Source organism: Mytilus galloprovincialis, chromosome 10 (genome assembly GCF_965363235.1).
Source record: "Mytilus galloprovincialis chromosome 10, xbMytGall1.hap1.1, whole genome shotgun sequence".
Lineage (NCBI taxonomy): Eukaryota > Metazoa > Mollusca > Bivalvia > Mytilida > Mytilidae > Mytilus > Mytilus galloprovincialis.
Window position 1 is genome coordinate 12,566,792 of NC_134847.1, and position 25,370 is coordinate 12,592,161.

At 31.4% G+C, this 25,370-nt stretch overlaps 2 protein-coding genes across 2 annotated transcripts in view; both read right to left on the reverse strand.

Moving 5' to 3' along the window:
• Positions 1–508: 508 nt before the first annotated feature.
• On the reverse strand, positions 509–8,313 carry LOC143049861 (chloride intracellular channel Clic-like). The gene is made up of 4 exons (XM_076223623.1): positions 8,155–8,313; positions 6,887–7,234; positions 3,321–3,497; positions 509–1,326 (listed from the first exon to the last, which is right to left on the reverse strand). The coding sequence occupies exons 1-4, from the start codon at positions 8,221–8,223 to the stop codon at positions 1,084–1,086; spliced, it is 837 nt and encodes a 278-aa protein (XP_076079738.1). The 5' UTR covers positions 8,224–8,313; the 3' UTR covers positions 509–1,083.
• A 6,061-nt stretch (positions 8,314–14,374) lies between these two features.
• LOC143049862 (uncharacterized) overlaps positions 14,375–25,370 on the reverse strand; it is a 52,185-nt gene continuing 41,189 nt past the window's right edge. The window contains exon 15 of the mRNA XM_076223624.1: positions 14,375–14,622. Within this exon, the coding sequence (XP_076079739.1) occupies positions 14,499–14,622 (124 nt within the window). The 3' untranslated portion in view covers positions 14,375–14,498. The remainder of the gene's footprint in view (positions 14,623–25,370) is intronic.

The window sequence follows — 25,370 nt, forward strand, 5'->3', positions numbered from 1 at the left end:
CGAGACCACTCAATGATATGAAATAAGAAAGGCACCTGTTTCATGCTAAGACAGCAATATTAACAATATACATGAATATATTTTACACACAAACAATACTACAGCACACACTGCTAGGTGGTTCAGTTAAAAATCACTCTTGTTGTTGTCTAGTTGACTACTGTGAAACAGTGTAATTGCCAGTCACAAACACTCCAATTGATTCAGTCAAAATCATTTTTGCTGTTGTCAAGTTTACTTCTGTGAAACAGTGTAATTGCCAGTGATACCATTTTCATATGCCAAAGCTGACACACTGAAGATACAGATATCTCAAGATAAAAAATCTGCAATCACAAGTCTTCATTTAACTGAACCACTTTGCCTGTACTGTATATAACTTTAAACAATAACGTAACTTTGCAAATATAATAAAAAACATAACAATAGAAGAGACCCATATTAAAAATTCAACAAAATGAAAACATTAAGTCTTCTCCCATTACAATACACTTTTCTTTTCATGCTAACTTTTTTTACATTTATTAGAAAAAGAAAATTTCAAGTTTTGGCTTTTAAACATTTGTTTCTAAAACATAACTCAGAAAACAAGTCAAACATAGTCTCATGACCCTGAATAACCAGATAATATTACATCCATTGAATCACTCCCTTTGAGCTATAAGAAATTAGTGACTAGTATTAATTGAAAAATAATTCTGGATTTTACATTTGTAATGAGGTATTGAGATTTATAGAATCTATCCATTGGCAAATTTATAGTAACATAAATTTATGAGGAAGACATTTATTGCAATAAATTTCATTTAAATCCCCCCCCCCCCCTTCTCCCACAAAAAAAGGTCTGGAAGTTAGTATTACAAAATGTAATTAGCAACAGCTTCCATTACACCAAATATAAAATAAACTTCCATTTATCAAACATTAATAACAATTCATTTCCATATAATAAATTTTATACATCATTAGAATTCATCGCAGATGAATAATTCCACAAGAGTTACTCCCCTTTGGCTAGCAAATCAGTTGATGGGGTAACATTGGAATACATAGTTTATCACACCATTTGAAGAATATAAGTTTTCATTCATCCCCATTCTGCTGCTCAACTTCACCGTTCAAGCATTCTGGATCAACATCTGTTGAATAAGAGGTTCCTTCTAATTTAATTGTCTTTTCTAATTTGGTAGTTGCTTTAGTTTCATAATGCAATTTAATGTCCTGATCTGATGGTAGTGTTTGAATAAAAGCTTTGGTTTGGTAAGCTGTGCTGAGATACCGCCACAAATTCTTCAGTTCTTTAGGGATCTCATAACCTCTGTAGGCCTGAAAATAGATATTAAAGAGATTTGTTTAAAAGTATCCTCACCTCATGGGTTTTTGTTACATTAAAAATGCATTATGACGTCTCGATTTCCATTGAAAAAGCATGCAGAACTAGTACGAAAATATCTAACATATAATCTGACTATACTGTTGGTCATTTCATAATGTGTATTATCAATTATTAATTTCACTTTACCTTTCTGCTCCCTATATTTTCAAGCCATTACTACAAGTACAACATGTGTACTGCACATTTTTGGAATTTCTATGATGAAAATTGGATTTTTTTTAATGTTTTTCACAGTGCTGATCTAGAATTGTGATTACAGAACAGTTTCAAATATTTTATACAATCAACTAAAAACGCCTGATAACTTCAAATACATATACCAGGTTGACAGAGTATAGAAATATGGTCATCTTTTGTCCTTATGGCCTCAGAACACAATTATTCTTCCCCTTGGCTACAATTCACTTTTTGGTTAAAATAAAGTTGAATTAAAAAATTTGCACCGCTACGAACATGAAATAAATTTAACTGCCTATAGACCATTATTATTCTAATAAAATATGCTTGTCCTAAGACAATCCATCAGTGCTTTATCTTTAGAGAGCCCTATTAACATGCTAATGGTTGGATTTGAATCTTGATTAAATGACGAAGGCTAATTTCTAACCTACTTTCATTTTGGCCAAATCACTACGTTTACTTTCAATAATATATTTTTTTCCCAAATGTTTTACTTATTTCAATATATATGCAACTGAAAAGATCACTTAAAAAGTAAACATTTCAAAGATAACAGTAGACAGATTATCTAGGAATAAATACCCCGTATAATAATTAGGAACTATATTCCTAGACCATGAACAAAGGGAATTAATTGTGGTCTTAGGCCTTATACTGATTGATAACAAAACCCTGACCTCCATAGTTAAACCAATGGCTATGTATGGTGTCTTTTGGTGTTAGTGATATGAGCTGCATCGACTAGAAATCAACCTTATGCATATGCACATGAAATGTACATGCATCGTCTTAGAATTTGGTTGATTTTTGAACATTCAAATGCGAAATGAAAAATAAAATTTGATGTGTTTTGTATGGTTCATGTAATGCTGTAACTCGATTTTCAAACAGTTACACAATTTCTGTAACGATTATTTAAACCTGATATAGGTTAATAGATGTACTGATATTCATAAGCATAAGGTCAATTTCTATCAATGCAGCACATGTAATATTTAATTTGCAGCCACTTCAATTAGGATAGGACATTATATTGTTTTCCAAGCTCTCTGCAGTAAAAATAAGAGAACCTTTACCAAAACATTTTGACAGGTTCCTTGATAGCGACATTTTTTAAGGCTCAAGTCTTATTCTTACCCTTATTCCATTAACCCACTTACCCTATGGCATTCCAATTTTCCTGTCCTTCATTGAATTTCTTTCTGATTGACCCTTATTACAGGATGTACCGTACCGGCCTTATTCAATGTTAATGGGTTCTTGTTCTGAACAAGCACAAAACATTTGTATGTAAAGCAAGCAATTTTCAATAAAGTACATTTAGTGCTTTCCCTAGGACCTTTAAGCATCATGGTAATGCCATGCTATATTTCTAAATGTGATGCTATAATTTTTAGAAACATGGTGGCATTTTAAATTTCCTTTTTTACTAGGGTTGTGTTCAATATCAAAGCGGTTACATAGGGCTATGTAGATCTATGACTATTGAAGGTGTAGCTGGCCTAGCTGCTACATAGATATTGAGAGTACCTAGGCTAGCTACTCATCCAGTAGACAAAAATCTATGTAGCATTTTATAGCTGCTACGATTTTGAACGCAACCCTGGATGCTGAGAACTCTGACATGCGATCTACACATTTTTTAAACCAATGTAAATGTCTCACAATTACTGTATACAATGTACTTGTGTGATCCTATAAAATTTGTTACACATCTAGTTGTGATTCTATAAATAATTTTTACCTTTCCTGCCACTCTGATATGCTGAAGTCGTGACAGTAATACTGTATCACTATAGGAAATTGTAGATCCACACAGAAAAGTCGTTTCCATTTCTCCCAAAAAGCCATCAACGTTTTTCAACTGTTGCGTTAACTTTGTCCCATTATCGTTAGGATTTTGTAGAAATAAATTAAATTTCTGAAAAATACAAGAAAAATAATGTTATCACAGATACAGTTATAGGACAAACGCCAGATTTTGAGTTTCTTCAGCAAAATAGCCAGAACATTATCCAATTAACAGATTATTGATAAGTCATTTATTCAAACACTTGTTTATTTGTCTTCACAGCAGGAAATCTTCTGATTACCACAATATTTTAGATGACTGACCAGAAATGACCACATGTGTACTATGTACAACTGATGTACTGTCAAGGACTGTTCCACATAAATAGATTGTTATCAGAATCAGCTAGTGGCAAATATTATGACTTTTGAATTCTATCTATACAAGACCCCCCTTTTTTATGATACAAATTTTGGCAATGCAAACATTTGAAAGCAGAGTATTAATGTTTAGTATTTTATTTTTTATATTTAAGCGTATAACTAAATTTACAATATAAATATGAATAAGAAATTACTGATTTTGTAAAATAATTTTTTGTATACTGGAATGAAACTTGAGAAGTTATCGAATTTAATTTTCTTGTTCCACAGGCACACTTTGAAAATGTTTTCTCTTTTAAGCCTAGTAACGGTGTCAAAAATCTAACACAAGTTTTGACATTTTTAATAGTTCCAGTTTTACAATTTGCTATTTGTCAAGCCTGCATATACATTATCTTGGATCATAAATCAATGGTCAGTAAAGAAGTCGAGACATTTATGATTGTGCACTCTTGTCATTAGAATTTGCCCTTTTGGGGAATAGTTGAATTTTGTCATTTTTGGAGTATATACTTGCATCAGAGGTGCATTGCTTTCTGGATAACTCCTTGAACAGTGAACCATAGACCTATGTACTCCCATGCTTAACTTTGTGTACTAAAACTTGAATAACAATTTGCATCTGGGAGGGGGGGGGGGCATCATTTGTGTTTTCCAGACACAATAGTATCTTTTAAGAAAATCCAACATTGACTTTGTTATAATACAGTAACTTCACAGTGGAGTGCGGTGATATAATTTTGTCTAGTTTTTATCTGAACTGTTCTGTTTTTGCTGATGATTAGAACTATTTTTGTTTAATAAATATTAAGAAGATACAGTCTAGGGTTTAAGTTAACAAATATCAATAACCTTTCTCAAACCTTAATTTTGAATTATTTTCTAAATACCGGTAATGATATTGATAAAAAATGTTTTCCAATAATTTTAATTCAAGACTTTATTAGAGTCATATTCAAATGTAGGTACTCCTAACGGTGCCTTGTTGCATTCCCTTTTCAAAATCATTTATTGATTTAGTAATTAATTTCTGTAAAAATCCTTTCAAATATATTTATACAAAGAACTCTTTTAAAAATATTTATATTATACATATTACACATGTTGTATTCCTGGAACAGATTTCACGCTATAAGTTTCTATTCAATAGTGTTCTACAAATTCTGAAATATACACTAATATATTGTTTCTGATTTAGTCTATGGTCAGTGGTCTGATTACCATGGTCAAAGATAAAAGTTTCATACCCATTCATCTGACATTCTAATCTCTACCAGCAGGGAGTATGATAAGAGGTTGTAATATGTTGAATGGGTTAATTAACATCAATAAATTGTGCAATTTGATATCTCCTAAATTTTAGGATGAAATTTGGCGTTTGTCCTATAACTGGATACGTGTAACATGTGTAAAATACATGTACACATTGTATGTACAAATGTACATGTGTATTGAAGCCTAACACTGATATATATAGAATACATTTTTATTGAAGACTAACTGATATGATACATGTACATTTGTAGATGTACACTACAGCTCAGGTACATGTAGGTTTTGCTTTGTCCAACCGTCTACAGTAAAATGTATAAAATACATGCACTTTTTAAGTACACATGTATTGAAGTCTATAGCTTAAAACTGATATGATGTATAAAATACATCAAGGGGCATATATACAAAATGTATAACACATGAATTGTTAGTTACTCACAGAAATAATTCAAACTCTTGGAGTTTTGGTTCAAGTTGTGCACATGTTTCATCAAATTTGGATTTGGAAAACTCAAGTTCAAAAGCAGAAAAGAAACTGAAAGACAATCAAGGGTAACTCTTAATACCCGGGCCCAGAAAATTTTCATCAGGAAATGAATTTAAAAAAAAACACTTCTTACATGTTCATGTAGAACACAATGCACATGTTTATACTAGTTGAAGAAACTTTGCCAAAGGACAATACATCTATATTGACAAAACATGTTCATGAATTTAAAAGCATTCATTGACTTCAATTTTCTCCATTTTTAAAATAAGAGGAATTGTCTTTTAGGAAAATTGTTGAAAAAATATTTTCTTTAACAGCAAAATAATCCGGCCTGAGGGACATCCCTCATTTAGGGATTTTTTTCCAACCTCTGTTACCTGTGGAATTGATGTGTCTTCATGTAAGACAGATTTCAATTAACATGATTAAGATAAAGAGCTAATTCACTAAACATTCCATTTTTTCTAGAAAGTGACTGTATATATACATTTGTATATACAGCAAACGCTCTTGAATGACATGAAAATTGATGGAATCTTATAAATTATTAAATAAGTATGATTAAATAATTTGATGTACAATAAATAAAATTCCCATAAAAAGTACACTAGCAAATCAAAGGTTACTTATTATTGAACAATATTTGAGAAAATGTCCAACCTTTCACAAAAAAATGATAGAACTTACTTATAATTAGAAATGACAAAATAGGATTTAATCAAGGCAAAAAGGAGTTTTCTTCTTTTAATTCTACATTTATATTGCAGTAAAATTTCTAGAACTATAGTTGAACAACATTTGAGTTTTGTACAAACTGTTGACAAATCAATAAATTTTTTATGTACATTCATATGTGCATTTTGTAAATGTATGTATCATATTTTACTGTTGAATACATGTAAAAACTAGTTAACTAGGACACATATTCAAGTATTCCAAGTCAGGTTGTTATCAAATGTTTGAGGGTTTTCTTTATTCAGGAAAAAATTTGTAGCTGATGGCAGACTTTCCATCATCCACTTTTAAATTAATAAACAAAACTTTTGTATATATAGAGCTTGACAGATGTTCATGTAAATTGACTTATCAGTTGGTTTTTTTTTTGGTTTTGTTATCAATTTGGTTTGCTGCCTCTTGAAGTACATGCACATATCTTATATTTCATTTTAAACACTATAAATTTTCTCAGTTGCAGAAAAAAGTATCTTCATGTTTAATTGATGTTTGCACATTGTTGAGGGCTGTATGGTGACCTATACTTGCTGGCTTCTACATCATTTAGTTTCTGGTAGTCTGTAGCGAGTTGTCTCATTGACAATCATACCATATCTTCTTGTTTCTTAATACAATCCTAAAATGTAGCTACTAACTTTATATAAATCTTCAACATGTCTAAGGGCGAGCTGATTCTTAGCTTCTGTTCTTTTCAGCAATGGTCGACTGACATTAACACTTTCAAAGAATTTCTCTACTTCATCAGCATCATCAAATACACAGTTTGAAATGTCCTGTCCTTTTGTGTCACGTCCCTGAACACCTATTACAATTGGAAATGTCTTGCTCATGGTTTTAGCCTTGAATGATTCTGGTAAATTGTTAGCTGGGACCGTGTAAACTTGGAAATGAACATCTGACTTTTCCGCCAAAAGATGGGCCACCATGAACCATTGTTGACAAATGGGACACGATCCTTTACTTTCACCATCTCGTACAGATGCCTGAAAACCAAAAACAAAAGATTATTGTTTTAATCATGTTTTTTTTTTATGTACATGTACGAAGACCCTTTCCTCCGATCCTAAATATTACTGCAAATTTAAATGAAAAACATGTAGTTTAAAGCAACAATAACAAAGCAGTAACCTGTTGTTTTTAGCTCATTGGTTGGGTTTGTTTATCTTTGATAAATTTCCTTTTCCATTTTCATGTAATAAATATAGCTAACTCTTCCATTTGACCACTTGTGTATTTTGCTTTATAATATATTATTTAACCTTATAACTTATAGTACCTAAACGTGGGCAGATTCAGAACTCCCCCTTGAGTGGGTCTCACTAAGTTAAAGTGTGACGCTGGATTACAGATTATTTTGTAAGTATAACACTTAATGTCAAATTATTGTGCAGTGAAAATGGGAAATAAAGTCTAGTAGGACATGGCAAATTACAAACACCAAACAATGTAAATGCTTATGTACATAGTGTAAGTGGGATAAAGGAATCTAAAACAAATATAGTTATGTCCATTACTCATTACAATTTTTATTGATTTCCTTAATGACAATATCTGCATTATTTTTTCAATTTGTATATGATAAACACATTTCATTATTAATCTATTTAATCACCCAATTCACCCTCAAAACACGAAAAGGGGGGATAAACACCTGTGAACTAACTAACCTTCTACGGAAAACGTCGATAACAGCCAATTTCCGTCATAATGAAAACCCAATCAATTTAAAATATCTACATATAAGGAACTATTCATCATTTAAAATAATTAATATTTAACAGTATTGCAAATAAAATCAACAAAACATGATAAACACATCTTGAAAAAAGATGTGTTCCGAAATGTAAAAGCAAAAACTTGCGCCAAAACTAAGACGAAGAATGCAAATTTCGGCATTACAAACCTTAATGTACAGCTCAAAATGGGGCTTGTTGTCAGAAACAGAATCGTTGGTAGGGTTATCGTCACTCATCTTCTTGTCGGCTTCGAGAAGGCGACGAAAATTTCTTCACTTTTATCACGTATGACGCAGAGGACCTCGCCCAACGGAAATGAATGAAAATAATCAAGCATGCGCATGATAACGGGCACCTGCTATCATGTGACAGAAGATTACAAAGCGGGAAATTTTAAAAAATAAAAGTGAAATGGGTAATCTGTACTTATACGTTTTAATTATCAAAAACGGCTTGATAATTATGTATCAATACAGACATTTTTTTCGTTCACCCTGCCAGTTTGACCTTCTTTGCAAAGAGGGACGAAAGATACCAGAGGGACAGTCAAACTCATAAATCGAAAATAAACTGACAACGCCATGGCTAAAAATGAAAAGGACAAACAGACAAACAATAGAACACATGATACAACATAGAAAACTAAAGAATAAACAACATGAACCCCACCAAAATATGGGGGTGATCTCAGGTGCTCCAGAAGGGTAAGCAGATCCTGCTCCACATGGGGCACTCGTCGTGTTGTTTATGAGATAACAAATCCGGTAAATAGTCTTATTCGGTAGGTCACATTCATGAAAGGGAAGGGGATTGTAGTTACAACTTAAGGAACATATCTCATCTGATATCATTTGGGAAACGGTTAATCCATAACGGTCAACCAATTCGTGATGGCGTCCGTAAAATTTATGAAGAGATGATTTCAACTTCACCATTTGGAACTCTTGATTTAATAGCTTCCTTGTAAGCAATAATCCTCTCAAGAAAATCATGCAGGGGCGGATCCAGCAATTTTAAAAAGGGGGGTTCCCATACCAGGACAAAGGGTGGGTTAAAACTATATGTCCCCATTAAAATGCATTGATCGGCCAAAAAAAAGGGGGGTTCCAACCTCCGGAACCCCCACCCCCCTGGATCCGCAAATGCTTTGAAATGGAAAGTTCTCAATTGGAAAGCTGAAATCATTTCTTTTGTCGTAAAGTTTTGTTTTCAATCGACCCTCATTGTCAATTTCTAGATGTAAGTCAAGATATTAGGCCGACTTAACTGTATCTGTTGTATCCTTTATCTCTAGTTCAACGGGATAGATGCATTCGACATAGTCACCAAATTTTGAATTATTTAGTGATAGAACATCATCTATATAGCAAAAAGTAGAGTTAAAGGATATTGCTAACTTCTTATCTTTCTTTCTAAGAAGTTCCTGTATGAAATCAGCCTCATTATAATAAAGAAACAAGTCAGCAAGAAGAGGGGCACAGTTCGTTCCATTTGGAATGCCGATAGTCTGTTGAAAAAACTCATCCTCTGAACGTAACAAATATGTTGTCAATCAAGAAATCAAGCATTTTGATAATTGTCAGTTTCAGAGAATTTTTTGTTTGAATCAGATTGATCAACAGTTACATCAAAAAGACATGCTTGTTTGCAGACTGTATTTTTACAGAACAATTAAAAATCAAAAATATTTTAACATTCTACAAAATGACTTAGACTGCCTAGACAAATGGGAACATACTTGGGTTGTTCAATGCCCTCGCTGTAACAGGTTCTTCGTGACCATACAAACGTTCATAACTATGTAAACTACATAAATTAGGCCATTAGTATTCTGGTTTGAATTGTTTTACACCGTCATTTTGGGGCCTTTTATAACTGACAATGCAGTATGGGCTTTGCTCATTGTAAAAGGCCGTACGATGACCTATAGTTGTTAATTTCTGTGTCATTTTGGTCTGTTGTGGAGAATTGTCTCATTGGCAATCATACCATGACCACATCTTCTTTTTTATATTACTTAAAGGCCACATTTTAAAATAAATCCGTCCAGGTCAACCAGGGACTATGCTAGTAAAGAAAATCCCTGAGTCAACACAGTGAAATATCTTACTATCACCTAAGACTTTCTATACTAACGTTAGTGATTCCCTATATAATCAACCAAATATTCCCAAACAAAGAGTAGACCCCTTACCCTGTATCCGCCTAGGAAAGTCCCTGGTATCACCTTATCCAACAGCATGTCATGGGAAACCAATACAAACAACATCAAGCGAATAATTCTTCTATTTTTTTTAAGGAACCTAAAATTAAACCAAGAAGAAACAAAAAGTTTGGCTTATTCAACCAATCACGGTAAAAAAAGGGTTAAAAGGGTAATTTTCGGCTACTCAAGTGTTAGTGTCAAATTGGTTAACATTTTACTGTGATTGGTTGAAATAATTTTTATAAAACTGTATTCCAAATACTATTGACTTATAATAAGGAGTTCCATGTACACTAACCTAAACATAAACTTTAATTTGAAAATAATGTAATGGTTTCAAAGTAAATGCATTACTGTTGGATTGTTTTATGTGATATCCATTTAACGTGGCTCGGTACTTTTAACATCCTGTCAATGTGTTTGTATTGTCTTTTTTTGCTGGTGTGTTTTGTATATGCGACTTTTTGTATTTCTTTGGTTCTTATAACGTGACTCTGTACTTTAAAAGATCCCGTCAGTATGATATTGTTCTATTTTATGTCATTATGATATATTTCTATTATGAATTACAAAATATATTGAACCACAGACGTCAAAATTATTCAATCGCCTAGTGAAATGAACTATTTGTGGATTCTTATAAATTCTATATAACTTTTGGACTATTTTAAATCTCGATCTATTTCTGAAATTAATTCTTACATACTTTTGATTTTTTTACCCGGTATGCAAACATTGCCTATGTGAAATTTTAAAATTGTTTGTATATACATTGAAAGTGACGTACAAAATTTTCTGACGTCAGACACTCGAATCAATGAATGTGTTCATAGATAGATGTTTTTGTGTTCTGTTACATTGTTCCATTTAAAATTGTTACACGATGATGACTGCTGTACCCATATTTTGACTATTTCATTTATTATGTCTGTTTCGTTCACACATCATTGTAATTATAACGTAATTTTTATGGGACTGTCATCAAAGTGAGAGGGTTAGCTCTATAAAACCAGGTTTAATCCACCATTTTCTACATTTGAAAATGCTTGTACCAAGTCAGGAATATGACAGTTCTAAATTGTCCATTTGTTTTTGATGTGTTTTGTTATTTGATTTTGCCATGTGATTATGAACTTTCCAATAAGATTTTATTCTATGTTCAGTATTTTTGTGATTTTACTTTATACCACAAGTGGTTCCACCTAAAATGACCTTAGCACAACTTTATATGTATATGTTTACAAAATGTATAAGCTTCAATGCCAATATACCATGACTGAGTGGGCAGAGCCAAACAATCTCCATGGAAATGAGATAACCCAATCCAAACTAAATTTCATTGACTTCCAATCTTTGGTTCCTCATGAACTGACCTAATCTATATTTAATACATTGTTGATGCCGCCACTCCTGCCAGGAACATCATACCTAAGTCTTGCTTTTTGACTCTGTCAAGGGGAGATAAAAACTGACAAATTGAATGAGATTTAGACACATTGTATAGATTGTTTATAATTGAAGACTGTAAGTTGACCTCTATGATGTCTTTTGGTTACTTTTGACCTTTGGTTCCATTCTCAATGATGTATACCCTTTCATTCCTTCAATTCACATACAATTACCTAGATTAAGTTCTTTGAGATAACATTTTAGCGAAATGATTTTGATTGGCTGTCAGATCAAAATGTATTTATGATGACCTCAAATAAGATGATGTAAAATTTAGCACTGTAGTGTAAAAACACTTGGGTGCTGGACAGTCCTTAGGAATATAAATATAGCCTCCAATATGACAATAAGAAGTTCCATATCTGAGTGAGAAACCGGAAAATTTTCAAAGTCAACAGGTATCTTATTTTTAACCAATTTTAAGTTTCTTAAGTAATTCCATCAAAGCAAACTTAATTATGGTACAACATGTGAAACCAGATGCTCCGCAGGGCGTAGCTTTATACGACCGCAGAGGTTGAACCCTGAATGGTTAGGGCAAGTATGGACACAACATTCAAGCTGGATTCAGCTCTAAATTTGGATTGTGATTAAATAGTTGACACAGCATAGGTTTCTGACACAGAATGAATGTGTTCTAATGAACTTAAAATTTGTGTTTCTCTTAGAGCAATTCACTATGCTGTTGAATATTAATCCTCTCAAAAAAATGTTTGAAGAAATTTTCTTTTTTATTTATGAAATTTCAAATGAGAAAAATTGAACCCAATATTTTTAATCACATCCCCCTTTCCCTTATTCCAAAACTAATCTCAATTAAAATTTCTAATGGAGTTTGCAACAATAACTACTCATTTAAATACATCATAAAATATTAAGATGTAAAAAAAACTGCTTGTTATCACTGAATGGTAAAGATTATTTTAATTTATCAGTTGGTAGTAAAAAGTGAATATACATTGTATATTGTATATAACAAAGATTTAAGTTGATTCTGGACAAAGAAAGATAACTCCAATTAAAAAAAAATCTTGCTATTGCACAATATTTTGCAATTAGATATTTCTTGCTTACTATTCTGGACAAAGAAAGATAACTCTAATTAAAACAAAATTTGATATTTCACAATATTGTGCAATTAGATATTTCTTGCCATTGCGCAATACTGTGCAATTGAAAAGACTTGCTATTACACAATACTTAATATAATAATTTTAGATCCTGATTTGGACCAACTTGAAAACTGGGCCCATAATAAAAAATCTAAGAACATTTTTGGATTCAGCATATCAAAGAACTTCAAGATTTCAATTTTTGTTAAAATCAGACTAAGTTTAATTTTGGACCCTTTGGACTTTAGTGTAGACCAATTTGTAAACAGGACCAAAAATGACGAATCTACATACACAGTTAGATTTGGAACCCCATTTATTCAATTTTTGATGAAATCAAACAAAGTTTAATTTTGGACCCCGATTTGGACCAACTTGAAAACTGGGCCAATAATCAAGAATCTAAGTACATTTTTAGATTCAGCATATCAAAGAACCTAACTGATTCATTTTTTGTCAAAATCAAACTAAGTTTAATTTTGGACCCTTTGGACCTTAATGTAGACCAATTTGAAAACGGGACCAAAAGTTAAGAATCTACATACACAGTCATGACAGTTAGATTCAGCATATCAAAGAACCCCAATTATTCAATTTTGATGAAATCAAACAAAAGTTTAATTTTGGACCCTTTGGGCCCCTTATTATGTTGGGACCAAAACTCCCAAAATCAAACCCAACCTTTCTTTTATGGTCATAAACCTTGTGTTTAAATTTCATAGATTTCTATTTACTTATACTAACGTTATGGTGCGAAAACCAAGAAAAATGCTTATTTGGGTCCCTTTTTGGCCCCTAATTCCTAAACTGTTGGGAACTAAACTCCCAAAATCAATACCAACCTTCCTTTTGTAGTCATTAACATTGTGTTTAAATTTCATTGATTTCTATTTACTTAAACTAATGTTATTGTGCGAAAACCAAGAATAATGCTTATTTGGGCCCTTTTTTGGCCCCTAATTCCTAAACTGTTGAGACCAAAACTCCCAAAATCAATCCCAACCGTTCTTTTGTGGTCATAAACCTTGTGTCAAAATTTCATAGATTTCTATTAACTTAAACTAAAGTTATAGTGCGAAAACCAAGAAAATGCTTATTTGGGCCCTTTTTGGCCCCTAATTCCTAAAATGTTGGGACCAAAACTCCCAAAATCAATACCAACCTTCCTTTTGTGGTCATAAACCTTGTGTTAAAATTTCATAGATTTCCATTCACTTTTACTAAAGTTAGAGTGCGAAAACTAAAAGTATTCGGACGCCGGACGACGACGACGACGACGACGACGACGCAGACGCCAACGTGATAGCAATATACGACGAAAATTTTTTCAAAATTTGCGGTCGTATAAAAATTACTTTTATCCAACATATCCCTAGAATGATGGACTAGAAAATTTACAAAATTCTGCTCACTCCAATATACAATACAAGTTTAATGATTTTGATCAAATCATACTGGCCTTACTTGAACATATAATGGTTTACTTTTTACAAGTTTTGATTTGGATTGAGAGTTGTCTTATTAGCACTCATACCACATCTTCTTATATCTATCTAGTATGTGCCTATGATTGGACAGGGGAAGTTTAACCATCAATGACAGGTGAATGAAACAAACAAGTTCTTTGGCTGACACATGTTTATTTTAATCTCCAAATAAGTGCATTTGTCTCAGCTCAAAAGTTTCAATTCCCCATTAATTACATTTGAGTTATTGTTGTATCTACTAACATTGGTGTATGTTGTCATTTGTGACCAGATAATAAATAGTTCAAACACAGCACATCCAATTTGAGTAAATGTTCATCTGTAATAGTATTGCATAGAGTCACTTCTTTTTCAGGGAAAGAATCTTTTCCTGTTAAAGATCTGAAAAATAATAATTGAGAATTCATTATGATTGATCATATATGTATAATTATAGATTTACTATGGTTTATTAAAAAGGATAGATATAGGAAGATGTGGTATGAGAGCCAATTAGACAACTCTCAGGCCTTGATATATATTAACACAAAACAAAATTCCAATCACTCTAAAAATATATTTTTTGCAATTTTGTTTATATGAAAGGGGCTGAAATGTAAAATCCAATCTAAAATCAATGTACAAAAAAATTTGCTAAACTTGAAAAAGACCAATCCAAATTCAATTAATATAATGCATATTTTCAAATGTACACTTAATGGTATTAACAAATTCTATTATACTCTGAAAACAATAAATATGTCTTAATGATGTGAAAAGTCGTACTTAAAAAGTTATAAACAAATGGAACATGTAGTAAAGAGCCCTTAGATTGACAAGTAAAGCATGTGTAAGTTTACAGGTGTTTAAATCTATACAACTCATTGATATGGAGATGAAATACATGTGATAAGGTATATGTAAACAGACTACAACTTACAGATAGGTAAAATAGATACTTCACATACAGATACAATCAGGTATTGATGATCAACTACATGTCTACTAAGTATGGAAATAGTGGGTATGAAAAAAAGGGGGAGGGTGTTTAAGTTTTTTCACAAGTTTTTTTTTATTATTTTTTAATTTATTATGAAATTCAATTATATTTCTTTTTGGGAAACTATTTAGTAAATTAAAAAAGGATCAGGTTTGAGTTATACTTAAAATAATTAATGGCCATCTCTAATTTTGTCCGTATTTAAAATCAGTTGTGTGTGAAAAGGCCATTTATTGTTAACCATCTTAAAATATAAAGCGCATATTAGTTGTAACCTTGACCTTTTGTCAGTTGTAGATAACATAAAACAAATGCTATATGGCTGTTCAAATGACTCAATTTTAAAATTCAGGGATTATACATGTTTCAGTTAGTTGTGCCTCTGTCAATTGCTGCATGGTTTTTGATTTTTTTTCCCTCAAGGTTTTGCATTTTCAAACTAATAATGTGTTTGACCCCCTTTTTTTCCTTCATTCTGAACCATAGGCCCGTCTCTTAGTTTAAATGGTCCCTCTTCTGGGGACGTATATTATCTACAGTGATCTACAGTATAATAAAGTAACTGTGAAGACAGAACGAACAAAATCTTTTAAATATATTTATTATTGTCTCTCTAGAAAATATGTAATATTATTTACATTGGTACAGGTAAAACAGGTATAACTTGTCTGGAGACAATACAAGCTGTTGCCTAGAGTCTGCAGGTATTGTTCATTTCATGTGAATATTTAAATAAAAAGTTAAATTCATGAGGATCTCTACCTAACAATTTACATGATGTAACAACTGTATTTGCTAAATATCAGTTTTCTTTTAAATTTTAAAATTTAAACTTCATCAAAGGAGAGATGAAATCAACTGATATTTCATAACATAACTGCAATAATTGTAGCTCTATACTCCTTTAGAAAAATGACATCACCACCCTCAATTTATGTTTTTTTTAATTCTATTGAATATTCATAACAATAAAACATTTAATCCAGAAAGTATACATCTCTTTCAGGATATGTGATTTGATATTGATATATAATCAGCCTGCTGATACATTCTAAATCTTGCTTTATAAATTGAATGAAATTAAATTTCAATATGAAGTTACAGTTTTATCCTAAAATTGAATGACACAGTATAGTTGGCATTGAGACAATTATCCATGGAGGTTAAGGGTAAACATCAAAAGTTCAATGAAGGATAAAAAACTTAATTCACAAAGTTTTTTCACTGACCCCCCCCCCCCCCCCCCCCCCCCCCCCCCTCTTAACTTAATTTGGTAAAAAATGATTGACCAATAGGGATATATATAAAATCGATTTTAGATTAAAAAAAACTTGCACCAATGTTGACCCCCCACCCCCAAACTATTTGATTTAATTTTTTTAATCTACATCGATCTTTTGATTTCGTCCCTTAAAGGTAAAAGGTGTACATGACTAAACAAAGAATATTACATAACTGTCTTCTGTAAATACAAAGTACAAAGTGCCCTTTTAATGAAGTCAGAGTCCTCATGATTGTCCCAAGTCAGGAGCCTGTAGTTCAGAAGATGTTGTTCATGATGTAAGTTGCTGCATATAACATTTGTCTTTTGAATATCAATCAGGTCATAATGGTTTTCAGTTTGAATTGTTTCATATTTGTCATTTTGGTGCTTTTTATAGCTTCCATTGTGGTATAAGTTTTGCTCATTGTTGAAGGCTGTTCTTAACTATGGTTTCTGATAGAAATGAAAGGATATGAGGTATTCCAACCATGACACAAAATCAGGACATGCACAGCAAAAAACACTAAAAGCAATAGACAACTTTCGAGTTCGATGCATTTCCGTCAAAAACTCTGGTTTTAGTGAACGTCATTTGTCCGTTTAGGGGCGTCGTCACATTCATCCAATGTTGAGCGAGTGGTTGGAAAACTATAATTCTTTATTGTACAAATTATTCGGCAAACTGAATTCTCAAAATTGAAAATCAGCACTGCTGTCATTAGGGAATTGTCATTAAGTACCCACAGAACAACCCTTATTTCTAGTTTATCCTGCACAATGACGATTACTAAGACGTTTGATGAACCTAAATAGTGCAATGATACAGGCAACCCCCTCTATCTGGTAAATGATGTCATAAAGGCGCCTATAATAGACGAGTTTTTTCCGGTGACGGATGAACTCGAAAGTGGTCTATTAGGAAATGCTAACTCCTATGTCATGATTTGGTTTCTGGTGGAGAGCTGTCTTCCTTGCAATCATACCACACTTCATGATAATCTTTTTATTCATTCAAATCAATGAAAACTGAAAATTCATCTTTATTTCTAGATTAAAATCCTTATAAACTGAATGCCAGTCAAAAGTTACCTTTTTTGACCACCATTAAAAACAAATCAATAAAAAAGAAATTACTAAATGAAATACATCCTATCTTCATTGTAGATTTTTTTTTCAAATAGTTTTCAAACACAGTTAATTCAGATGAACTTTAACTTTCATAGTGACATCCAGGACTAATAAAAAATGTACTTAATTAAGTTATTAGTATCATGCCAATCCAATATACTCGATCAGTATCAATAAAAGTTGTTCAACTGTATAGATACATCATAACTATTTCAAAAGTTTATTCAATATTATCTGAATTGATCTATATGCATGAGTGAAGTCTACTAAATATTACAATTAAGCTGAATGTTATTTTAGTAGCGCACTTGTTAGGCTTAAAATATGAATTTATTTTTCTATCACCAAAAATCGATTTTTTTATGGCAATTATTATATATGCAAGTTAAAATTGCATGTTAATGAGTCATGAAAATGAGGTGTGCAGCTAAAGAGTCAGCCTGATTCATGAGACCAGGCCTAACGATCATTAAACTTTTGAATCGGTTTTGTGTACTCATGCTTGAAAAATCAACCAATCAAAATGTTGGATTTCATGTTTCGAGCATGAGTTTCTTTCTCCAAGCACTGAGCAAAGTTTTATGAATCGACCCCAGATGTTTTGTAAATTGTTTATTTTTTATTACCATATTGCAGTTTACTCTCCTCAACACTGAGCTTTTATACATAGCTAAAACACCAAACTTATTATTTTGAAACAAAGTAACTAACATCCTGAAGTTAATAATTCCATTGCAAAGCCAGTTTATACAAAATATTGCAGGTCAATGTCTGAAATGACATCAATAAAAGTATTTAACAAGTACTTCTAAATTGGAACACTTGAACATATATTTTCCAGATAAAAATTCAAGCTAAATTAAGGCCTATAACTTTATTTCTGGTCCGACGGCTAGTACACACAAAATTTTAATAGCTAGAGTAAGAAATGAAACTCCACCAGCTGTCACTGTGGCATCGACCCAGTGGTTGTAAATAAACTCCATCAGCAGTGGTATCGACCCAGTTGTTGTAAGTAAACTCCACCAGCAGTGGCATCGACCCAGTGGTTGTAAATAAACTCATCATAGTTATTTAGATTAAGGAAATTAAAACTTGAAGACCTCATTTTGTTCTACATCGTTTGGATGATTTGTGTTATTTACACTAATACAATGCTGTTCCATAATGTGCATGTACACATAATTTTCCTCTTGTTTTACAAATTGCAATTTCAAAATTTCTGGGAAAATGGAAGGAAAATATGGATATATAGTTTTTTTTAGATCCCTAAATGCTATTCTGTTTAAAACAATGATTCCCATTTAACTATATATCATGTATATGGAAATTAAATAATCATCATGATCATAATGACATAACAAAATCTGCATTCCAGATATGTTAATATATTTTATGTTATTGCATTAAAGTTTACAAAAGCATAGAAATTCTTTTATTCAGTGCACAAGTTAAAAGTATTAATGGATGAGTAACTCCTATGTTGGCAAAGATCATTTAAACCGATCTTCATTTCAATCAGATATGATTTATATTCATAGTTAAGTAAAATAAATAATAACACAACTAGGTCTTAAATTATGTCACTTTAATATTTTAGTTAGAAGTGTGTTTAAGGTTTAAAGAACAAGTAAATAATGAGGATGGGAGAAAAGGGGGTGGGATAGGAAAAAGGAGGGACAAAACAATGACCTTATCATACCTAAATTTATTCTTTAAGAATTCAGAGCAGTAAATTAATGATATTTTCAAACAAAATATCCATCTTCAGATTTTTTCTTTTCATTAGGGGAACAACTTAATCTACCTTAAACATCTATTTGTTTTGTTTTGAGATGTGTATAAGACTCCTATTATCTTCTGTTCATATTTATACTTGACGAAAGTCTAATTATGTTTACTTTGATAAATATAAAGGTAAAAGATTTTGTCACAATATTAAGTATAGATTAACAGAGCTTGGCAGAGACAAGTTTAAGATAAATGACTGTCTAAAAATACACATAGTTGTGATATCCTTTGAAAACTACCACAATTTGAAAATGCCCAAATCACAATTTTTACTGAAGATACATGTATATTTTATCCCTCCTATGAAAGTATGATAAATTCTTAGCTATATATATATATAATCAGAGTCTGTTGCGGCTACTTTAATCTGTCAATTTAAAAATATTCATAAATTTAAATCGTTCAGTGCTGCATGTCTATTTGGTAATTTTATTGAAGTAATCATTCTTGTACCATCATAATTGTCGTTCCCGTTAAAGTTTTAGAATTGTGCTAGTTCATATCGCACATTATTATTTGTATTTAAAGCATATATTTAACTCTCTGTTGTAATAAGCCATATATTACCTATGTCATGTTTAATAAATTTTTAGAATGGTGCAAGTGTCTGAACTGATGTTCGGTTTGACTTTTTTATTGTATAAATTTCAAGATTGTAATTCAGTTTAATCTAAGAAGACTTAAAGATGATTCATTTAATATCAGAATCTCACTGAGGAAGGATATCAGTTATCCGAAATATTTATAAATAATTACATTTATAGTTTCCTTTTTTTGTATTTGGAGTTGTTGTGTACACTTTTTTAGGCGTTTATATAATTTATTTATTATGTACATGTATCGTTACTCGTAAAGATCCAGCGCTCTCGTGGGGAAAATCGTTGACTACTATTCAGACGTTTTATATATATATAGCTAACAAATCATCAGTAAAATGCTCCTAATGATCAGAAGGTAAAATGATTGTTGCTTGCAAAATGTTCAGCAGCAAATATTTCACAAACAGTAAGAGCACAAATGTAACATTGATATTTTTTGTGGACCATTGACATATACCTTATTGATATTTGTCGGTAATATAACTCATAACTGAACTTATCACAAAGGATCCCTAAAAATATATAAACATCATTATACAAAAAATTTCTGACACCACATGGAAAAGTGATTGCTGAAGGGTGGCATCAATACTTCAAGAGGCAAAGATTCTCTGGTCAACAGTACAGATTTCCATATTGTGATAAGGCCTATTGAAATACCGTAATGTTGGATTCAATTTATGGAAATTAGCATAATTAAACTTATTGTTTGTCAAGTGAAATTATTTTTTGGTCAATAAACAACAGTATAACATTTTATTGCATAGCAATATAATATTTCCAACAGAAAGTAACCAAAAGTTAGCGTGCAATAAATTCCAGTATTGCACTAGTGCAATTATAAAATCTTTAAAATAAATGACGTCATCAGTTAAACCAATTTTTACTTTCAAATATTATATTGCTATACAATAAAAGGGTTATTGCACGAATATTGGGGAATAATATAAAATTCTACTCGGGACAATATTTGACAATATTCATGCAATAATCCTATAATATTATGATGCGATAAAAAACAACAATCAAATTCAGGTAAATAATTTTGTTGTGCTATTTAAACTGTGTGTACACAAATTATAAGTAACTGCTGTGAAATAATTTACCTAAACATCAGTAAGATGAGTAAAAACTTGTATGTATCTAATATATTAAATTTATTTATCATATCATATGTAAACAGATTAAAGATCTTCAGCTGAAATCAAGAAGTAACAAGTTGGTAAAGAAAAAAATATGTTTACCCTGTTATGAATTCATGTATAAAATTGACTTTCTTGTAGTCAAATGGAGGAAATTTTGAATAAATGCAAAACACATACATTGATTGACTTCAATGAGGACTCAAATAAAAAATAAAATGGCCATTTAAAAATGAACAAAAATTAAAAATAGCTTCATGCTTCATAACCAATTTGCACAAAACTTAAAGCAGGAGAACAAATGAAATAAAATTGCAAATCAATTTTAAGGTTGTCAAATTGTTTGATCACTCAGCTTATCAAAAATGTTAATCTTCAACATGCTTAACTAGTGCTTACTAAAAGATACAATTCAAGAAATGAACAGACAGATTTTTTCGCATACATGTCAATCAGACTGCAAAAAAAATTACAAGTTCTAAATTAATTGCCCCACGGATTTTATTTCATAATTCAAAACGGCAAAAATTATAAAATCATCACCCTAAGAAAGTTAAAAGACATCTGTATAGTTCACCTACTTTTTTCACAAGATTTTACACCTGTCAATGAGATTTAAATAACAATTATTACAGGTAATCACAATACCTATCACTCAACAAGCTTTGATTAAACCTTTTACAGTATGCAATTATTTTGTCTCCTATTATTGTCCAGAATAATTTGGTCCTATTTGAAAAGGCCAAAATACCTTTAAAAAAGGGCATTTTGAATTTTACCAAACATTAGGTTTAACAAGGTTAAGTCTGACATGTATGAATAAAGACAGATGTAGAAGGGTCTTAATGAGGTTAACAAAATAGAGAAAAGGACCAAAAATACTTAGGTATTAAATATTATAAACACTAAGAAATTAACTCCCCTCCCCTCCCCTCCCGTTCCCCAACACTAATGTCCATAATTTTGTGTATGGTAGACATAACTGAAACAGCAACCTTAATAGCAACAATCAAATTCAGATTGATTGATTGAATGTTGATGTATAAGCCTCTTTCAGCACTATTGAATTTCTTGCAGCAGCCTAACTTAGACCCTCAGATTCCATTATAAATTAGCATACTGACACTGATATTCCAATCAAATGAAAATGTATATCACCAGAAGTCTAGTGATCAAGATGTTCTGACCTGTTTTTTTAAACACTTCTTACATAAACAATATGTAACATTTTTATTGTCATACTACTTGTTATATTACACAACCCAACATAGTATAAGTAGATAAGTTTTAATGATGATAGCATACTTCTATCTAACCTATATGACCTTACAGACACTGTTCTGAATATATGAATACAAATTATCTTCATTTCAATGTTATATTCAAAAGCTACAGATAATTTATCTATATACTACTGAATTAAGAGGCTATTTAAGCTTTTAGTCATTGCCAACACTATATATCCTACCATAATATTATCTAATCATTTGTATAAGGACCTGCACTTCTGAAATTTGTATTTATAATCAATTCTACTTTTTATTTTTTTTTTATTTTTGTGAAAATTGTCATAATATGAAGCTAATATGATATTTGACTTAGTTCTAATAATTTGTTTTTTCAACACATTTTTTAGGTCAGACTTTCATTGTACTACAGATGTACCTAAATGTGATTTCTTTACAATCATGATGTATACAGGGGTCTCCCTTTTGTGTGGTTGATTATATAGGGAAACACTGAAGCATGACTGGAGCAGGCCCCCTCTAATTAGGCAGTCAGTGGGCCACTCTTTATGAAAATTTTTACATTACTTGTAGCCACTGATAATAATAAATTGTATCCCATCAAAATTTAAAAAAAAAAACCTGCAGTCCAGTGATGGAAAAGGTAGGATAATGGTGTATAACCTCCAGAAACTAAATCTTTAAATAGACACAGTAAAATCAAAACCATATGATATATCATCCTTTAATGCTGTTCTTCAAAAGAAAATCACAATTAGGCCTTCAAAATGAGCAAAAACTTGTACCTCACTGCAAGTTTAAAAGCTTAAAGTAATATGTATTATCATATGCCTTCACAAACACATTTTATTGACATTTAAAGTTAAGGACTAACTATCGAGTGCAGAATAATTTATAAAAAAATAAATACTATTTTAAAACTAAAGTAGGAAACGAAGTTTATTTTTGTTATGGCCTGTACATTGCAGGACAGTTTGACAACAAAATATGGAACACTACTTGGGGTTCAGTTATAGACCGGTAAAACTGAATAATAAATTATATTTCTTCATGTTCACATCAAGTCAGAATGCAGGTGAATTAATTATAATAAAATATATATTAGAAAATATATTGTATATGCGTGTTCACATGTACATTATGAATAATAGCTAGGTTAGATATGTACATTATAAACTTAAGTCGCAGAAAAAGAACCAGAGGCTCACAACAGTCTGAATAATTACTAAGTGATTGAAATTTAGGTTAGCGGGGAGACAAATTGAGAGACTTATGAGTTGACCAAAAGGACTTAGTTTAAGCCTGAAAATCTAATACAAATTATTATGGAATTAAGGCTTGATTTTTATGTAGAAAAACACTTTTTAATTTGGACTAGGAAAATGACTTGAAAAGTTTCACTCTGCAGACTATACTATAATTAATATAAGCATCTGCTTTGTTACTTTTGCAGATTTAAAGTCTACCTTTACTTTTTGCCCCATTTCCCTTTATCTGACATATATCTTGATGGGCCCTGTGGTTGTTTAAATTTGCATTGATTTGTATTTTAGGATGTGAAGGCATGTCTGGCAATTTATGACTTTTTATGTTAATATTTTTTGCCTGATTTATATTTATTTGTTGATATCATTACCAATGACTACACTGAAGTTGTATACTTCAATCACACAGATGTAAAGCATGAAAGACAATACATGTAAAAGCTAAGATTTGTGCTGTGCTACATATTATGGAACCATTTTCAACTTGCTTACAGATGAGATTTGTTGTTCCAATAAACACTTTAACTCAATAGCCAAATTCATCTCATGTTAACTATGCCTGATGGATGGATGGATGAATGGACTGTTGTTTAATGTCCAGACTAAGACAATTAGAACATATTGATATGATATTAATATGACCCCTGCTTTTTACTAACTCCACTGGCTGAGCTAAATTTTAAATACCTTAAGTTCACAAGGTAACAGAGTGCAAAAAGACATGTCACCCTACCCAGACAATATATTCTGACTCCGGGCAAAGTTAAGGCTCTTAAATGTCTTGTGTTCAGCAGAGATGCAGCAAGTACCAATTTTTAATCATTTGGAATGACCCAGCCAGTGATTTAAACCCATGACCTTCCTCATTTGAGGTGAGCACACTTCCACAGACATTAAACAAGGCTGAAATATGCCTGGTGGAGTTGGAACCTAAAAGCTTCTTAATAGTTTCTTAATTTATCTGATCAATGAGTTTTAAGCAGATGCTCGCTGAATCTATGTAATAGTATATTATGTTATCTTATAGATTATGGTAACAGCAAAAATATCAAATTGCTGTTTTAACAATATGCTAAATCTAACCTAATTAACTTATGTTATGCCTAGCAGGTCCAAAGACATAATTACATACATACAGTAAATTTAATAAAACTTAAATATAAAAAAGAAGATGTGGTATTATTGCCAATGAGACAACTATCCACAAAAGACCAAAATGACACAGACATTAACAACTATAGGTCACTGTACAGCCTTCAACAATGAGCAAAGCCCATACCGCATAGTCAGCTATAAAAGGCCATGATAAGACAATGTAAACCCTATATAAATGTTTAACCCTATATGTTAATGCCTAGCAGGTCTGTTAAGACATTATTTCATATAATCTGATATTAATGACAATATCTACGAAATCAATTGTCTGGTGAAACCAGCATAACAATTCTAACACACATTTAATCAAGCAGCTAATCGCCATAAAAGATCTAATTACAACTATTAACTTTCAGTTTTATAGAAAATCGGTAGATTTAATCGTGATAAGATAGTATAAACACCTTGTTGGGATTCAACAGTTGACCGATTCTATTGGATATAAATTCATTCATACATATAGCTGTTACACGAAACACTATGTAATATAGTTCTTTTAAAGAACAACCACTCAAAGATCTATTATTAATCAGCAAGACAATTACTAAAACATTGGCTA

What these genes read in the sequence shown, in the direction of transcription:
- LOC143049861 (XM_076223623.1), bottom strand. Translation starts at nt 8,223, where the DNA reads ATGAGTGACGATAACCCTACCAACGATTCTGTTTCTGACAACAAGCCC. An exon ending in ATTTTGAGCTGTACATTAAG is followed by an intron (nt 7,235 to 8,154) that starts GTTTGTAATGCC and finishes TTTGGTTTTCAG; the next exon opens with GCATCTGTACGAGATGGTGA. An exon ending in ATGTTGAAGATTTATATAAA is followed by an intron (nt 3,498 to 6,886) that starts GTTAGTAGCTAC and finishes TGTATTTTTCAG; the next exon opens with AAATTTAATTTATTTCTACA.